Below are 18,090 nucleotides of genomic sequence, written 5' to 3'. Positions count from 1 at the left end.
TCCATCTCTGTAGAGCCTGCAGCCTGGACTTCTGCCCGTGCCTTCTGCCTCCACCCAGGCAGCGGCTAATTGGGTCCTGAGCCTGCGGGCATCTTCCAGCGGTGATTTCTGCGCGCTCACCCAGGCCAGCCACCTCTCAGCCTCTGAGCCCTGGGCTCTACCTCCCAGTTATTTTTAGTCTCGCGTGTCCTTCCCTGGAAGCCAAAGCATTGATCACACTTAAATGAGACCAGAACAATACATTTCCCTTCTCTTCTCTGCCCAACTTCCCTGCCAGCACAAAAGTTTGTCATCCCCCAGTCTGCACCCTTCCTTTCCCCCAGAGGGTATGACATCACCTTCCCCTTCCTGGGACTTTTCAAGGACATTTTCCCTCCAGCGGAACCCCCACTCTGAAGATTCTGCTGGCCTTTTGTCTGTCTCTCGGCTGGAGGGAGGTCGGAGGTGAGGCCAAGTGGGTTTTGAGATGCTGTTGAGCAGGGAGAGCGATGGTGGGGGGTGGAGGCTGACCTCTCTCTGTACCAGTTTGGGGAGTGGCTGCTATGGAGGCCAAGAACGTGGGCTTTGTGTCGGCAAAGCTGGACTCAAATCCTGGTTCCAGCCCTGGTACCAAGGGACTCCACTCAGCCTCCTCACCTCTGCAGTAAGGCTGCTGTCACCTTCCTCAAAGGGCAGTCTTGGGGGCTAAAGGGGCCGAGGTAAGTAAAGCATGTGGCCAGTGCGTGACACGCAGTGGCCCATGCGTGGTAGCCGCTTCTGCAGTAAGTGCCACTACTATTTGTTATTGCTCAGAACTCCAAGGTAGCGTGAAGTGAGGCAGGGCTGCAGTGACAGACGGCTGATCCCTTCCCTCTACTGGGTCTCCCGTAAAAGAAGTTCAAATCAGATGGCTCTTTCAAGCCATAAATCAAGCCTCTAGGAGGCTCCAAGGCATCCAAGGCTCCTGGATGAAAGGAGGAGACGGAGCCTTTGCTCTGGAGTCTTACCCAGAGCTGCTGTGTGCAAGGGCCTGGGGCAGGGGTGGGGAGTGCGCGCCAGCACCCTTGAACTCCTGATGTCTCTCTGTACCAGGGTCCTTGGCGGTGTCTGTGGCCGACATGACTGCACCTGTGGTGGGCTCCTCCGGAGGCGTGTATGCACTCGTCTCCGCCCATCTGGCCAACATTGTGATGGTGAGCACCTCCTGCCCCAGCATGCATATCTCGGCCTCCCCTCTGCATGCCAGTCCTCCCTGGGGATCTTCGTCGACTCCCCAGCCCAGGCCCGGGAATGCCAGGCAGACCTGGCTGGTATTAGCTTCACTCCTCACTTTCTGCAGGCTGATTTCAAATACATTTCATATACGATTCATACTTTTTCTTCTTGCCTATGAAGTTACCCATTTCCCTATTCTACCCCTTTCCCATTCAGCTTTAAAAAGTGTGACAGTAGAGGTGCCTGGCTGGCTTCATCAGTAGAGCATGTGACTCTTGACCCCATTGGGGTTGTGAGTTCAAGCCCCACGTTGGGACCAGAGCCTAGTTTTAAAAAAAGACAACTTTAGGGGCACGTGGGTGGCTCAGTCAGCTAAGCATCCAACTCTTGATTTTGGCTCAAGTCATGATCTCACAGTTCTTGAGTTCGAGCCCTGCATCGGGCTCCACGTTGACAGTGCAGGGCCTGTTTGGGGTCCTGCCTCTCCCTCTCTCTCTGCCCCTGCCCCGTTCTCTCTCACTCTTTTTCAAAACAAATAAACATTAAAAAATAAATTAATTAATTTGGGGTGCCTGAGTGGCTCAGTCATTCGAGCATCCAATTTCGGCCCAGGTCATGATCTCAAGTTTGTGGGTTTGAACCCCGTGTCAGGCTCTGTGCTGACAGCTCAGAGCCTGGAACCTGCTTTAGATTTCTGTGTGTGTGTGTGTGTGTGTGTGTGTGTGTGTGTGTGTGTGTCTGCCCCCCCCACACTGTGTTTCTCTCTGTCTCTCAAAAATGAATAAATGTTAAAAAAAAAATAATTACTTAGTTAATTTAAAAGGGCACCTGCGTGGCTCAGTCAGTTGAGCCATCGACTCTTGATTTCCTCTCAGGTCATGATCTCTTGGTTTGTGAGTTCCAGCCCTACATTTGGCTCTGTGCTGATGGTGCAGAGCCTGCTTGGGATTCTCTCTTTGCCGCTCTCTTACTCTCTCTCTCTCAAAATAAATAAGTAAACTTTAAGAAAAATAATAAAAAATGTAAAAAAAGGCAACTTTGAAAAGTATTGCAATCCTCGACCACTAGCATGCATCATAATTGTAATCCGTTGCTTGTCACAGATGATTAAAAGTAAAGGGACCTCATCAAAATTCTCAAAAGGGAAAGGAGCCTCTAAGAGGTTAAATGATTTGTCCACAGTCACAGTGAAGGTTGTGGCAAAATCAGGACTTGAACCCATACTTCCTGACAGCCACTCAGGTGTTACTCCCTTACACCAGCCTCTCATAGTGTTGGGACCAGCCATTCCTTTCCCATGCTCTTTTTTTGCTTTTTAATGAAGGGCTTTTTTTTTTTTTTTTAATATTTTGTTTCTCAAGGAATCTCTATGCCCAACATGGGGCTCGAACTCACAACCCCGAGACCAGGAGTCCCACGCTCTGCTGACTGAGCCAGGCGCCCGTCCTGAGAGGCGTTCTAGTACATGAGCTGAGAGCCCAGGCTCTGGAGCCGGTCAGCCCAGATCTGAGTCCTGGCTACTTACTTCCCAGAGAGGGACCTTGGGCAGATTACTTAACCATGCTGTGCCTGTTTCTACCTCTGTGAAATGGAATGATATTGATAAAGGAGATAAAGTGAAAATTAGCACTCAATGTAAATGTTGACTCCCTTCTCCTCCCAGAAGAGGCCAGGGTGGACTCCAAACGGAGACAGAGTCTAAAGAGAGAAATTGGAATCAGTCTGATAGTCTCAGAGGAAGCCAGAATCCTTGTTTTAGAGGCAGTGGGAGGAGGGAATCCCCTCTAGGGAGGGCCCAGGTCTTACTCATCCCCATGCCTGGCACAGGGCTGGCCAAATCGTAGGTGGTGCCAAGTAAAATGTTTTTAAGATTAAAAAAAAAAGTCTATTTTGAGAGAGTGTACACGTATGCAAGTGGGGGAGGGGCAGAGAGAGAGAGGGAAAGAGAATCCCAAGCAGGCCTCATGCTCAACACAGAGCCCCACACGGGGCTCCATCCCATGACCCTAGGATCATGACCTGAGCCGAAATCAAGAGCTCAACGCTTAACCAACTGAACCACCCAGATGCCCCATTTTTTAAAAGTAATCTTTATCCCCAACGTGGGGCTCTAACAACCCCGAGATCCAGAGTCGCACACTCCACCCACAGAGCCAGCCAGGACCCCTCCCCCTCCCTCTCCCCCAACTAAATTTTGAATGAAGGAAGGGAAGAAGGAATGAGCGGTGTCTAGAAAAGGCATAGCTTCCCCCCAGGGTCCTCCCGTTCTCACCTCCCTCCTCTGTCACTGTCTTCACCCACGTGGCTGATGTGTGAAGGTTGTTACAACGTCTGCAGTTCCTAAATTCTCCCATTTCTTCTTTATTATTTATTGTCGCTGTCACCTGCCAGGCTCAGCACACCATCCGTTTTCTTTTCGCCAAAGTCCCCTTTATACACAGAGAGGGAGCGGGAGAGGGACAGAGGGAAGGAAAGGAGGGATTGACAGACGGACACCGACGACACTTACTCCTCATCTGAATTTTGGCAACGTCACGTAGCACCTGGAGCGACACAGCAGGTGTAGGAAAGCTTGTGTGGACATGCGAGTGTGTGTCTGGGCACGTGGGCTTACACACGCGTGCGTACACACAGGCACGCGCAGCCTGATCTGCTGAGGAACCTGGCAGCACAGGGCTGCCTCACACAACCCTTTTAAATGGGTCATTCTGTATCGGTGCCACAGCTTTCCCCAGACACAGCTTTTTCTCTGAATTCCACCACCGCCACTCCCCCCTCCCCCTGCCCCAGTTCCTTTCTGGAGGGGATGGAAATGCTAACCCCCTCCCCCCCCAGATGTGTACGTGTGTGAGGGCACCGACCAGCACCGCTAAGAGGAAATAGACAGGAGTTCGTGGAGATGTCCCGTTTCCACCCCTTGCCCCGCAGCATAGAACACAGCCCTGACGCCCCAGGAGTTCCCGTGGTGAGGGCACATCTCACCCCAAGAGCCACGGGGCGGGCGTGGGGGTTGAGGAGGGAGGTGTGAAAACAGTCTTCCTCCAGTTTACACTTCTTTCTGGCAAGTAGCCCATGGCCTGTGGTGGGGCATTTGAGCAGTCCCATCCGAGAGCCCACTGCCCTTCTAGAAAGACATGGCTTTCGCTGGCCAATTGGGAGCATCACAGTCCCCGGAGCATGACATATGGTAGCCTTCCCTAGAAAGTTGTGCGATGCTTATTTGATGGTGAAAAAAACCTCATTTTCTCATTAGAAAGGTTGGTTTCCTTTCAACAAGAGGCCGCCTTTACCCAAATTAGCTCAGCGCCCAGCACGTCAGAGATGCATTAGGATGAAGCCATTTCTGTGGGTCAGAAGCATTGAAACATTGGCAGTTTCATGTGGCTCCATCCAATAGGTATGCTAGAATTTTAGATTCCCAAATGAAGATTTCTGTGCGTGCGTGCGTGCTTGCACGTGTGCAATGAAGCACCTTGTCAGAACACACAGGAGAAACAGCATGATGGTCAGAGAATCTAGATGTGAGTACTGGACTCACCATCTTAAAAGCTGTGAGTTCCTTCACTTCTCAGGGCCTCTGTCCCCTCATCTGCAGCGCCTTCTTCACAAGGTAGTTGTGAGACAGACGTGGAAAAAATAGATGTGAAAATGCTTTCCGTGTGGCAAATCACCATATAGCTGGGAGGTCCTGCGTGTGCATGGGTGTGTGTACATGCACCCTCGCAGGGTTGTGTTTACATATCCTTGAATATGTATAATTTTCTATGTTTATTGGGGCACCTGTTTGGCTCAGTCATGACTTCGGCTCAAGTCGTGATCTCAGTTCGAGTTCCAGCCCCGCGTCAGGCTCTGTGCTGACAGTTTAGAGCCTGGAGCCTGCTTCAGATTCTGTGTCTTCCTTTCTCTGCCCTCCCTCCCTTGCTCACTCTCTGTCTCTCTCTCTCTCAAAAATAGATAATGTTAAAAATTTTTTTAAAGAAATAAAAAACTAAGCTAAGAAGTCTTGATTGCAATTCTTTCATGCTATCCAGTTTTTTGGTTGAAATGTTTTCTGAACTTATTCCCTTGATGTAAACTGCAAGCTTTTTGGAACTCAGAACGTGTGTGTTTTTCAAAGATTTTATTTATTTATTTACTTATTTACTTATTTATTTAATTTATTATGAGAGAGAGAGAAGGAGAGAGCACACACATGCATGTCAGCAGGGGAGGGGCAGAGAGCAAGGGAGACAGAGAATCCCAAGCAGGCTCTGCACTGTCAGCACGGAGCCCGACATGGGGCTCGATCTCATGAACTGTGAGATCATGACCTGAGCTGAAATCAAGAGTTGGATGCTCAACTGACTGAGCCACCAGGTGCTCCAAGATTTTACTTTTGAGTAATGTCTACTCTCAACATGGGGCTCAAACCCACAGCCCTGAGATCAAGAGTGGCACACTCCATCGACGGAGCCAGCCAGGCATCCCTGGAACCCAGAGGGTTTTTATGAAAAACAAGACAGGCTTTCATTTAAGGCGGAATCTCTCACTTAGACAGTCTTGGTAACAGAAGTACTGAACACTTCTATTTTGTATATGAAGTAAAAAAGGACACATTTTTTAAAAATTTTTTTTAAATATTTTATTTATTTCTAGGAGAGAGAGAGAGACAGCATGAGCAGGGGAGGGGCAGAGAGAGAGGGAGTCACAGAGTCTGAAACAGACTCCAGGCTCCGAGCTGGCAGTCAGCACAGAGCCCGATGCGGGGCTCGAACCCACGAACCACGAGATCATGACCTAAGCGAAAGTCGGACGCTTAACTGACTAAGCCACCCAGGCGCCCCAAAAAAGGACACATTTTCTAATTGCTTCCTATAGATAACAGGCAAAATTGATAAACAGAAAAAAATTTAAAAAATTTTTTTAATGTTTATTTCTTTTTGAAGGAGACAGAGACAGAGCATGATTGGGGGAGGGGCAGAGAGAGGGAGCTATAGAATGTGTCCCAAGACTTCTTAGCTTAAAGGCTAGAAGTATTGAGATAAACATAATTGAATAATTTATTAATTGCTTTTTGCTGGGACCCACAGGCCAGAGTTCCATTATTTTTTAAAACATTTTTAACATTTATTTGTTTTTGAGAGAGAGAGAGAGCGTGAGTGGGTGAGGGGCAGAGAGAGAGGGAGATGCAGAAGGCTCCAGGTTCTGAGCTGTCAGCACAGAGCCCGACGCAGGGCTCGAACTCCCGAACTGCGAGATCATGACCTGAGCTGAAGCCAGACGCTGAACCGACTGAGTCACCCAGGCGCCCCCAGAGTCCTATTATTACTTCTACAAGATATTTACTTACACTTTGCTCTATGCGATAGATGTTTCCCTAAAATGTTCGAGATCCTCAGTTTTTGCGACAGGACCATCTTGTCAAAGCACAAAGAAAGAGCATTGTCTAAAAGACACCAGACTTTTAGACTGGTCATAAAAGTCTAAGGTTTTTCTTATGTCATAAGGTTCATTTTATTACTAAAAATCCTTTCATGGGCCAGATAATCACTCCCCAGTTTGTCTGTGTCATGCTTTCCTCTTTCCTGTGCTGGGATTTCTCCAAGTCTTTTGACAAGAAACCGCTTCCCCCAGGATATGCGAAGCTGTGAGTTTCCTGACTGGGTTCCAGCCTCTGAGCTCTTACCTGGTTGGGTGAGCGAAATGCCAGGGGACTGGTTACCCCCTTGTTTGCTGTGCTGAGAGTGGGTTCTTTCTCACCCTGCAAGGGTCTGGGAGAGAAATAAATTAAAAGGGTCTGCAAGGGCCGTGCGTGCCCTGGGGCCGCAGGCGTTTCCACATTTATAGCAGCAGCCATGCTGGCTGTGGGGAGATCTCTTCCTTTCCTCCTGTTTTTTCACTGCTTTCATTTCATTGGAGGGAATCATGGGTCCGGGAAAGGAAGCGGCTGGTGGGAAGGGGTGACTGGAGTTTAACCCCTCAGCTGCTGGGAGACTAGTCATTTCCCCATGTTTGCTCAGCTTTGGAGGCAGGTGGAACGGCCAGCGGGGACAGCGGGCACAGACAGAATGGGAGCCTGTCTCAGAAGTGCGGGCAGACGGAGCCCTGGACTGAGGGCCCTAGTGACCTTGACATTAACTTACCGTGACCTTGAACCAGCCCTCTTCGACTCTCCCTCCATTTCTTCCTTCCTAAAGTTCAGGAGGTGTGACTGGATCGAGCTGGTCAAGTCCAATGGCTTCAGGGGCCAGGCAGGGATCGGGAGTGAGGCCGGCCTGGGCAGCCCTGTGGCGAAGCTGGACTTGCCTGGCTAGTCCAGGGTCCTTTAGAAAGTGTAAAGGTGCTGTGCGGGGCAACCCACCACCCTTGTCTCAGGGCTAGATGATCATATCAGACACTTAAATGACGCTTACCACATGCCGGGCAATGTTCTTAGTGCTTTATGCGTCTGAGTTCATTTTACCTTCACGACCCCGTGAGGTAGGAGCTGAGGTGAGCGCTGGTGTCACTCCAGATTTACAAATGAAGACCTTAGCCAAAGAGGAGTTCTGAGCCACCTCCCTGCTGGCCTTGCCAGACCAAAAATACAGACGGTGCTTTTGAAGACAGACCCCAGGTAGGGACTGAAGGAGGTATGGACCTCAGCTGAAGGAGAGAGTGGCCAATGTATTCTAGACTGAATTTTTCCCTGATAGTATCACTCAGGACACAGTGAAAGAGACGCCGTCTTTAGGTAAGATATTTCTTTTCAGATTTTATTTTATTTTATTTATTTATTTTAATGTTTTTTATTTATTTCTGAGAGAGAGAGACAGTGTGAGCAGGGGAGGCTCAGAGAGAAAGGGAGACATAGAATCGGAAACAGGCTCCAGGCTCTGAGCTGTCAGCACAGAGCCTGACACGGGGCTCGAACCCACAAACCATGATATCATGACCTGAGCTGAAGTTGGATGCTTAACCGACTGAGCCACTCAGGCGCCCCTAAAAATTTTTTATTTTAGAGAGAGCGAGCGAGTAGGGAAGAAGGGCAGAGGGAGAGAAAGAGAATCCCAAGCAGAATCCAGTGCAGAGCCCGATGCGGGGCTCCATCCCATGACCCTGAGATCACGACCGGAGGCGAAACCAAGAGTTGGATGCTCAACCGACTGAGCCACCCAAGCGCCCCCACAGGGTTTTTATGAGGAAAAGGAATATTGGAAGTGTTCTGTATCACTTTTGCTTTTAATTGTGGTAAAATACACACAGCATAAAATTTACCATCTTAACCATTTTTAAGTACACAGCTCAGTTGTGTCTCGTACATTCTCACGGTTGTGAAATCATCACCATAGATCTCCAGAACTCTTCGTCTTGCAAAACCGAAACTCTGTGCCCATTCCCCAATTCTCCCTCCCCTAATCGCTGGCAGTAGACACCTTCTACCTGATGTCTCTATGAATCGGTCCCTCTCTGTGTCTCTGAGGAGGGGACCCTCCGGTATTTGTCCTTTTTTGACCGGCTGATTTCACTGAGTACAATGTCTTCAAGGTTCGTTCATTAGAACAGGTCAGAATTGCTTTCCTTGTTAAAGCAAATAATATTTCCTTATATCTTCATCCATCCATCTAGGGACACTGGATTGCTTCCACTTTTTTTTTTTTTTTTTTTTTTTTTGAGAATAAGACTGCTAGGAACGTGGGTGTCACTTTTAGGGGAGAATTAGGATCCGTGGGTGGACATGACGGAGGCAAAGCCCGGCCGGACGACAGCAGAAAGGATTTTTTCAGTGGTTGGAGCCCCTTCACAGGGGTGTCACAGGGGTGGGAGGGCCATTTGGCCGCAGGGGCCCCCCTTTGGGAGGAGCTGGTCCATCCGCCAGGGACTCCCACGTCCCTGCCCATCCTGCCGTTGCCTCCTGGAGAGGAGCTGAGGGGCCGCCTGCCGTCTAGGTTAGATTGTGTTGCCAGATCCAGGAAGGACACCGATTCCTGTTCCCTGTCTTCTGCTGGGGCAGGTGACAACATTGCCTGCCGTCGGCTTCTTAGCATAGGACATGTCAGCAGGCAAAAATGAGACTTCCCCCCTGAAGAGGGGCTGCACGTCGCCCACCTCCCCTTATGTGAAGAGGGCGTGCTGGTCAGTGAAGGATACTGGGGGCAAAGGGAGACGATGGGCAGGAAGCCGAATCTGCAGGATTTCACCCTCTTTTTGGCAGATGCCCCTCATAGGCGTTATTGTGTGTGCCAGTGCTTAGGGCCTTGGTAAAGTTTAACACGTGTGTTCCCCCAGCATCAAAGGAATGGGAGACGTACCCTCAGCTGGGCCCGGGCCAGGCAGGGAAGGCGGGGGTTGGGGGGGGTGGGAGGGAGCAGAAGCCCCTGGCTCTGGCCAGTAGCCTCCTTCCCTGTGGCCGATGTGTGCCAGGGGGAGCCCAGGCTCGCTTCTGTGTGTGCGTGCGTCTGTATAAACGACATGGCACTTTGAATGCAGTGCAGGAGAGCCCCTCAAAGGAACCCTGTGGCGAAGTCTTTTGTAAAGTGAAAAATCCTTTTGTAAGGCGAATAATTGTACTCTATGTCTGTCTGCTTTGGAGGCTCAGAGTGTTCTGAGGTTCTCAGGAAAAAGAGCGATTTGTTTGAAGGCCATCTGGCTCCCCCCTTTTCCAGTGCCTGATCCTGGAGAGCATCCCCTCCGAGTGACGTAAAGCCCACCTCTCAGTGATGGGAAACTCACGACCCCCTAGGATGGAGCATTCCATCTTTGGACAGCTCTACTTATTAGAAATGGAAACATCCTGAGCTTTAAAAAAGTTCTCTGATGTTTTCGTCCATTGAGCCTTCCATTTACAGGTCACACTGACTGTGCCCTTTCCTTATGGTGACTCATTTGATACTCGGTAACAGTGAACTTGACCCTGGGTCTTCCCTTCATCCATTTCTCATATGCAGGATTTTGATTCCTTTTCTCATCCTGATGGTTCTGCTTTGCCTCTGCTTGGCCGCTGTCCCACATCCCTTTTGCCAACATGAGACCCGACAATTCATGCAGCTCTCAGGTGTCCTCTGCTCGTGTAGAGGGGGGCAGGGACCTCCTCTCCCTAGACCTGGATTCTCCTCCTCTGTGAGCACAGCTCAAGTGCGTTCCTGACCGTCATAGGTTTGCCATTGCCTAAAATCTCATGCCGGTGTGCTGTGCGAACAAACTGTAACTCCTTCATTCAAGACATAGTGGAGATTTTTTTTTAATGTTTTATTTATTTTTGAGAGAGAGAGACAGCATGAGCAGGGGAGGGTCAGAGAGAGAGGGAGACACAGAATCCAAAGACAGGCTCCAGGCTCTGAGCTGGCTGTCAGGACAGAGCCCGACACGGGGCTCGAACCCAGGAACCGTGAGATCATGACCTGAGTCGAAGTCGGACGCTTAACCAACTGAGCCACCCAGGTGCCCCAAGAGATTTTTTTTTAATGTCAGGGTTTTTTTTTTTTTCTTTCTGTCTTTTTTTATTATTATTTTGAGAGAGAGAGAGAGAGAGAGAAATAGAGGGAAGGAGAGAGGGAGAAGGAAGGCGGGACAGAAAGAGAAGGAAGGAGAGAATCCCAAGTAAGCTCACCATAGAGCCTGACGTGGGGCTCAATCTCATGAATCGTGAGAACAAGACTTGAGCTGAAACCAAGAGTCATCTGCTCAACCGACTGAGCCACCCGGGGGCCCCTTAATGTCAGGTTTTCTTTTCTTTTCTTGACTTTTTAAAAAATGTTTTATTTATTTTTTGAGAGGGAGAGGGATGAAAAAAAGAGAGCATGCCCGTGAGCAGGGGAGGGGCAGAAGAGAGGGGGCCAGAGGATTTGAAGTAGGCTCTGCACTGACAGGCTGACAGCAGCAAGCTCAATGCAGGGCTCAAACTCACAAACCCTGAGGTCATGGCCTGAGCCAAAGTCCAACACTCAACCAGCTGATCCACCCAGGCGCGCCCCGATGACAGGTTTTCTTAAACAAGATACATGGAGTGGTGGTCAGATCCGGATCTAATGGAACTTTCTCCTTTTTCCATAGAACTGGTCAGGCATGAAGTGTCAGTTCAAGCTGCTGCGGATGGCTGTGGCCTTGATCTGTAGTAAGTACTGAAGGGGGCAGGCTGGGTGGGATGGAACCCTGCGCCAGGCCTGGAGGCTATAAAGATAGCACAGCCCCTGCCCTTGAGGGGTGTGTGATCACGAGAGAAACGGAGACGTGTCAATAGTGTGTGACAAAGTGGGGCTATTATGAGCAGTCTGGCTCACTCTGCTACCACTTAACCTTCCTTAAACTTTTTATTGACATAATATGGAATGAGAAAGGTTCGGAATGGGTTATCAGCTCAATGACCAGCACCCAGATTAAATAATCTTTCAGGTCATGGAGTCAGTCCTTTGAGATCTCCTGTTAGAAGCTAGAGACTGCTTGGGGATGCACACTGGTGCAGCCACTCTGGAAAACAGTATGGAGGTTTGTCAAAAAATTAAAAATAGAACTACCCTACGACTCAACAATTGCACTACTAGGTATTTATCCAAGGGACACAGGTGTGTTGTTTCAAAGGAGCACATGCGCCCCAATATGTATAGCAGCGCTATCAACAATAGCCAAAGTATGGAAAAAGCCCATATGTTTATTGATGGATAAATGGATAAAGAAGACATGATGTAAATGTATATACATATGTATATGTATATACATATACAATGGAGTATTACTCAGCAATCAAAAAGAATGAAATCTTGCCATTTGCAAATATGTGGATGGAACTGGAGGGTATTATGCAAAGCAAAGTTAGTCAGTCAGAGAAAGACAAATACATGACTTCACTCATATGAGGAATTTAAGATATAAAACAGTCGAACATAAGGGAAGAGAAGCAACAATAATATAAAAACAGGGAGGGGGACAAAACATAAAAGACTCTTAAATATAGAGAGCAAACAGAGGGTTGCTGGACGGGTTGTGGGAGGGGGATGGGCTACATGGATAAGGGGCATTAGGGAACCTACTCCTGAAATCATCGTTGCACCATATGCTAACTCTCTTGGATGTACATTAAACAATAAAAAAATAGCTGGAGACCCTTTCCCCAGGATAACGCGCATGTGCACATGTGCGTGCATGCCCACACACACTCACTTGCAGTTTGGTGACTAATCCATGAGCCCCTGTGTCCAGGGTGTAGTGGGGCCCTCGTCGGGAGAAGCCAGTTCTGCCTGCAGAGGTCATTTTGAGCGTCCAGGACAGGCAGGTGGTCACCGCAGAGACAAGGTTCAAGAGGACATTTTGGGCAAAGATGCGGCACGAAGAAAGATACAGTGCGTGGAGGGTCACGGCTGTCGAGTCAGCTGGCAAGACCGACCCGTGAGGTTGGGGACTGTGGGTGTTAGTGATCGGAGATAATAAGAGACAGGTCTCGGGGCCATAAATGCAAAGAGAAGAGTTGGACTTCGTCCTGGATGTGCCGGGAGGCCGCTGCAGGGCTTTAAGCAGGAGAGTTACTGGCAGATTCGAGATTCCGGAGACCAGTGAGGCTCAGAGTAGAGAAGGAGTTGGGGGTGGGGAGGGGAGACCAGAGGCCTCCTACGAGGCTCGTTTTGAGATGATGAGCCTCTTCCGGAAGCGATGGGGGCAGAGAGAAGAGGGGACACATGGTCTGTCATTCAGTCCTCAGAACGTGGCCATGAAGGGAGTATTTTTAATGAGGCTTGGGTTACAGGCAGACACCCGAGGCCCAGACACTGCTGGTCCGGGGCCACCCAGCTGATGGAGATAGAGGCAGAACTCAGAGCCAACTTGTGCCGTTTCTAACGCCTGCTCTTTAGCGAGGCTGGGCCGGAGCACCTGGGCTGTCTGCCTGGCTCCATCTGCTGCATGGGGAAGAGGAAGGTGAGCCAGAACAGACGTGGGCCTGTGTGGACCACACTTCCGTCTACATCCACGTCTCGTGCTCAAAAGCCCACAGATTCTTTGAGCCAGGGCAGTGGGGGGCAGTGGGGTGCAGTGGAGTGGGGGTGGGCTGAGCATTGCTTCCCTGTCTTGCTCAGACTCTGAGTTTGTCTGGATGCAAGGAAGGGAGGAGAAGCCTGAATCTTGCTGTTTAAAAAATTCCCAACTCTAAGCATCATAAAAACGAAAATGCTGTTTTTAGAGATAGGGACCAGTGTGTTTTAAACCTCCTTTACGGCCCCCAGAGCCTGGGGAGGGGGTCAGGGAGGACTCAGTGTCAGTTCCTGGCTGCTCCTTTTCTGCCATCTGTCGGCCATCCTTGGAGTTGCAGGGCCCAGGCCAGCCGATCAGGCAATTCCCAGGGGAATGCTCGGCCCCAGAGTGGTTAAGGTGGACAGAGGCACCCCGCCTTCTTAAATGGTAACTGAACAAGAAAATCCACCTCCAAGGACTTCCTTTGAATCTGTCAAATTTGCCTTGGTTTCCTCATCTGTAAAATGGGGATGAGAATTCTTGCCCTTAGTGTTATTTTGGTGGCGGGCAATGAAATGGCTACTTCCCAGCGATTATCCTTTCAGGAGAGTATACCCCATTGGGTTGGCCGAGTCAAGTTCATGCAAGAAGAATGAATTGGAGAATGGGACAGGGGCTTTTTAGACTCTGTTAAGACAGAAATTTTAGCGCGTTGTTGGGACTGTTTATTTCCACTCCTTCTCTGCCCTTTTCTCCATCCCTTGTTTCCAGTCACAAAAGCACTGGTTCTGAGGGTTCTCTAAAGGGTTTGAAGCAATACATGAAAACCCTTTATAAACTGTAAAGTGCTAGCTCATACTGAAGTTGTTATTAATGTTCCAGCAGTGCGGCCTGGTACATAGAGGCTGAGACTGTGCAAATGGGGAAACTGAGCCTCCAGGACTCATGAATGCGGGGGAGGAGGGGCGGGGACAGGGGTCTTCGGGTTTCTGCACAAGCTGTCCCTTCTGCCTGGAATGCTCTTTCTTCTTAGGGTCTTCTCTTGATATTTCACATCTCTGCTCAAATTTCACACCTCTAGGGAGATCTTGCCTGATTCCCCAAACCAGAGGATCCCCCTCCTTATGTCCAGCATTGATTTAAAGTTACCTATTTTCCCCCCCTTGGAATGTTTCTTACTGGAATTATCTTATGTCTGTAATTGATGCTGGTCGACTGCCAGATCTGTAAGCCCTGGAGGAGGGTTGATCTGTCTTCACTACTGTAGCTCCAGCTCAGAGAACAGACAGCGCTCAGCCTAATGCATAGTGAATGAATTAATGGGTGGGTGGCGGAGGCGGGGGATGGGTGGGTGGACGGACGGATGGATGGAGTGCAAGGCTTCTCTCTCAGCCCCTGCCCGATGGCTCTACTGTGACTTCTCTGTGCTTCCTCCCCTTGCAGTGAGCATGGAGTTTGGGCGGGCCGTGTGGCTCCGGTTCCACCCATCAGCCTACCCGCCGTGCCCTCACCCGAGCTTTGTGGCGCACTTGGGCGGTGTGGCCGTGGGCATCACCCTGGGCGTGGTGGTCCTGAGGAACTACGAGCAGAGGCTGCAGGACCAGTCGTTGTGGTGGATCTTTGTGGCCATGTACACAGTCTTCGTGCTGTTCGCTGTCTTCTGGAACATCTTCGCCTATACCCTGCTGGACTTAAAGCTGCCACCGCCTCCGTAGGAGGCTGGGGGGACCGAGGTCGGGGAGGGGAGGCAGAGGCAGCGGCAGGAAGGAACGCGTACGTTCTTGTTCTCAGCGCCAGCTCCTCGGCGCCCAGGAGGACAGGACGAGACGCTGGGCCGCTGGGATGCTTGTGTTCAGGTTTGGACAACGGAGCCTCTTTTCTGAAAGGCACCTCCCGGATGAGTTGGATGTGGCTGCCATTGTTTTTCTAGACTGTTCAGAGGACAGCGGGCCAAGGCGAAGGCCTGGGGTGCGGTGAAAGTAACCCTTCCCTTGGGCTGGGCCATTTCCGTATGTTCGGGGGACCCCTCTCTGGTCGCAGATTGGGCTTTCCTTTCCCCTCATCCGCACGCTGAGATGTCAGGAAGGCCCGAGGACAGAGGAGCCAGGCGGCTCTTGTCCAGCCCAGTGCAGAGGTGCAGTCGCGGGCCAGGACGCTCCCTGCACAGCTGCTGGGCTTGGAGCTCTGGAGTGCAAGAGGGCCGTGTGGTGGGCGTGTTAGTTTGGGGCTAGAGGAGCCCGCAGTGCCCTCCTGTTGATGGGCACTAGTGCCTGGGGTGGGCAGAGGGCGGAGGTGCTGTGAGTCCAGGCCTCCCTCCTGCCCCGGGGGTATCGAGTGAACGAAACTGAAGAGGAGGAATAAACTTCATCCCAAGCTCCACCCTAGGGAAGGCCCCGTACCAACTTTGGACTTCTCCCTCCCCGTCTCCCAGAATGCTGACATCTCCCATCAGTGTCCCTGCCTTGTTTCTAGAGCATTTTCCTTCTTTTCCTGCCCCTATGTGGTGCCTCTCCTTTGTTCACGGGGACGCGTGCGCACGCGCACGCGTGTGTGTGTGTGCATGTGTGTATGTGTGTACGTGCGTGTGTATGGGTGTGGTGGATGAGGACATCCATCCTGTGTGCTTGTAGGACATGCCATGGAAAGAACGTGAGGGGACTTGGGGGGTGCAGAGGAAGCCTGTGGGGGGAGTGTGTGTGTGTGTAAGGATCTGTGTGAGAGGAAAGAAAGCACTGAGAGGTGGGAGGGTATGACTCCCATGGTCTTGCTTTCAGCAAAGCTCGCCTCTTCTTTCCCACCCCTCACCCTTTCCCGGCATCTCCCTGAGAGCCACTGGCCAGTGGGAGACTTGTCTGTGGCGGAGGGAGCCCTTCCCCCCCCCCCCCCCCCCCCCCCCCCCACCCTCCGGATGCTCTGACTCACCTCCCCGTTGTAGGCAGCTTGTTTTCCTCTGGAGTGACCTTCACAAATAAAAAGGTTTTGTTCTGTTTCCCTTAGGAGGGGAGGAGCTGTGGGGGTGTAAGAGAGGCTGGACNTGGTCTTGCTTTCAGCAAAGCTCGCCTCTTCTTTCCCACCCCTCACCCTTTCCCGGCATCTCCCTGAGAGCCACTGGCCAGTGGGAGACTTGTCTGGGGGGGGGGGGGGGCCCCCCCCCCCCCCCCCCCCGCCCCAGGGACCCTCAGGATGCTGTGGTTTGCCTTTGCCCAATTCCGTTCTTGTTTTCCTCTGGAGTGACCTTCACAAATAAAAAGGTTTTGTTCTGTTTCCCTTAGGAGGGGAGGAGCTGTGGGGGTGTAAGAGAGGCTGGACCATGTGTCCGTTGGAGTAGGGGGACGGGAGGCTGCAGTAAAAGGAATTCCAATTTAGGCCGGAAAACGACTTCTAGTTTGGAGGAGTGTCCGAGGTGAAGGCGGCCCAGAGACTCAGATGCTCAGAGCGGGGAGGGAACTTGGCAGGTTCGTCCCTGCCCCCACTGCACAAGTGGGAAAGCGAGGCTCAGGGAATGACTCCCGGGCAGGAGCTGATGCAGGCCCTGAGCAGAGGGGAAGGGGAAGATGGCCTTTAACAAAATCTGCGATTCCCTTTCTACTGCTCGTGGAACTCCCAATCACTGATAACCCAGAAAGATGAAGATTCCAGTCTGGGTAGCAAAGGGACTGGGTCCGTGCAGGAGTGAGGGCAGGAGCTCGGTCCAAAGTCAGCTGGGCCAGGCAGTTTGGGGATCTTCTGCGATGATGGCTTCCTGTCCTCAGTGATCACATGTGAATGGGCAGGGTCTTCATTCAGCCCCAGGCTATGTCAACCCGCGCTCTCCCCCCCCCGCCCCCCCCGTCTTTGCCCAGTGCTAAATACATTGTCCTGGTGCCCACATGTGGCCACCGAGGTCACTCCACACTCAAACTGACAGTACTGAGGACTGTCCACCCGACCTGGCACCTGGGTGCTCTGGGTTGTGGGTGGAGGGAGTGGAGAGTCACCCCCGTCTTCATCGGGTGTGGCCTGGAGAGGGTCTTCCTCTCTTAGGGGTGAGAAGACTGTGAACTCTAGACTCTAGACTAGACTCTAGAAAGCCCTCAGAGAAGCACCCAAGTCCCTCAGGTCTTCAGATGGGAGCTTGCTGCCTGAGGCAGAAATCCCACTTGCCATCCTTTCTGAGACGCACTAGGGGAGCCTCATCTGACCTCAGGCCACCAGCCCAGCTGCTGTTCCCTGTCAGTGGCATCCAAAAGTAACCCCAAAGTTCTTCGGTGTGCTTAACACCCCCCCCCCCCACCAGCCTCACCCAACCATCAGCTCCAAGCAGGGCCACCCAGTGGTGTCAATAGTCACTCTGCACAACCCAGGGCCAGAGACCATAGTCTGGTAAGAAAGGTTTTTGGTGTCTGGCTTTCCACCCTCACCCCCAGCGCCCTGCCAGCAGCGCGTCCCCATTGTCCCTCCTTCCTGGTCCAGCACAGTTACTGCCCAGTGTGGAAGGCGGTTTGCCTCATGGGGCTGTGGCCAGTGGCTGGTCTTGCTTCCATGGGAAACAGAAATGGAAAGCCAGGGATTCCCCAAACAGCAGCCCTAGATATGCCTGCTCATTAAACAGAAGAGGAATCACAGGAACTAGGGAAGGGAAAACAAATCTTCAAAGGAGAAATTTTGCTTTAATGATACCATTCATCATTCATTTTTTTAATTAGGAAAAGCTCCCTGATGAGGCATTTTTGCCAGCTAATAGGACTCTCCATTTCTAGGAGGACCGTTCCTACCCAGAGGATTAGGGGAGTCATTTCTCACCAAACCCAGATCTTCCCCCAGTGTCCAATTTCGTTTGCAAATAATGTAGATTTCCGGGTGCAGCGGAAGCCATCTCCTGGCTGCCTTCACGTTGCTCCCGGGGCTGGCCGGAAAGCACCGAGACTCCTCTGCCTTAAAAACCGTGCCCCACACTGAATTCCACCCCCAAGGACTTGAGTAAGTGGGAAGAGAAAGGAAACACAAGCTGCAATGTTT

General features: G+C 51.2%; 1 protein-coding gene across 1 annotated transcript in view; it reads left to right on the top strand.

The window, feature by feature from the left end:
• RHBDL3 (rhomboid like 3) overlaps positions 1–14,872 on the top strand; it is a 46,217-nt gene extending 31,345 nt beyond the window's left edge. Inside the window, exons 6-8 of the mRNA XM_039253578.1 lie at positions 1,072–1,172; positions 11,206–11,266; positions 14,536–14,872. Of these exons, the coding sequence (XP_039109509.1) occupies positions 1,072–1,172; positions 11,206–11,266; positions 14,536–14,807 (434 nt within the window). The 3' untranslated portion in view covers positions 14,808–14,872. The remainder of the gene's footprint in view (positions 1–1,071; positions 1,173–11,205; positions 11,267–14,535) is intronic.
• The last annotated feature ends 3,218 nt before the right edge of the window (positions 14,873–18,090 follow it).

The sequence above is a fragment of the Hyaena hyaena genome, unplaced genomic scaffold, assembly GCF_003009895.1.
Source record: "Hyaena hyaena isolate Hyena2069 unplaced genomic scaffold, ASM300989v1 scaffold_10, whole genome shotgun sequence".
NCBI lineage: Eukaryota > Metazoa > Chordata > Mammalia > Carnivora > Hyaenidae > Hyaena > Hyaena hyaena.
Note: the sequence above shows the minus strand (reverse complement) of the source record. Positions and strands in the feature narration are given on the sequence as shown.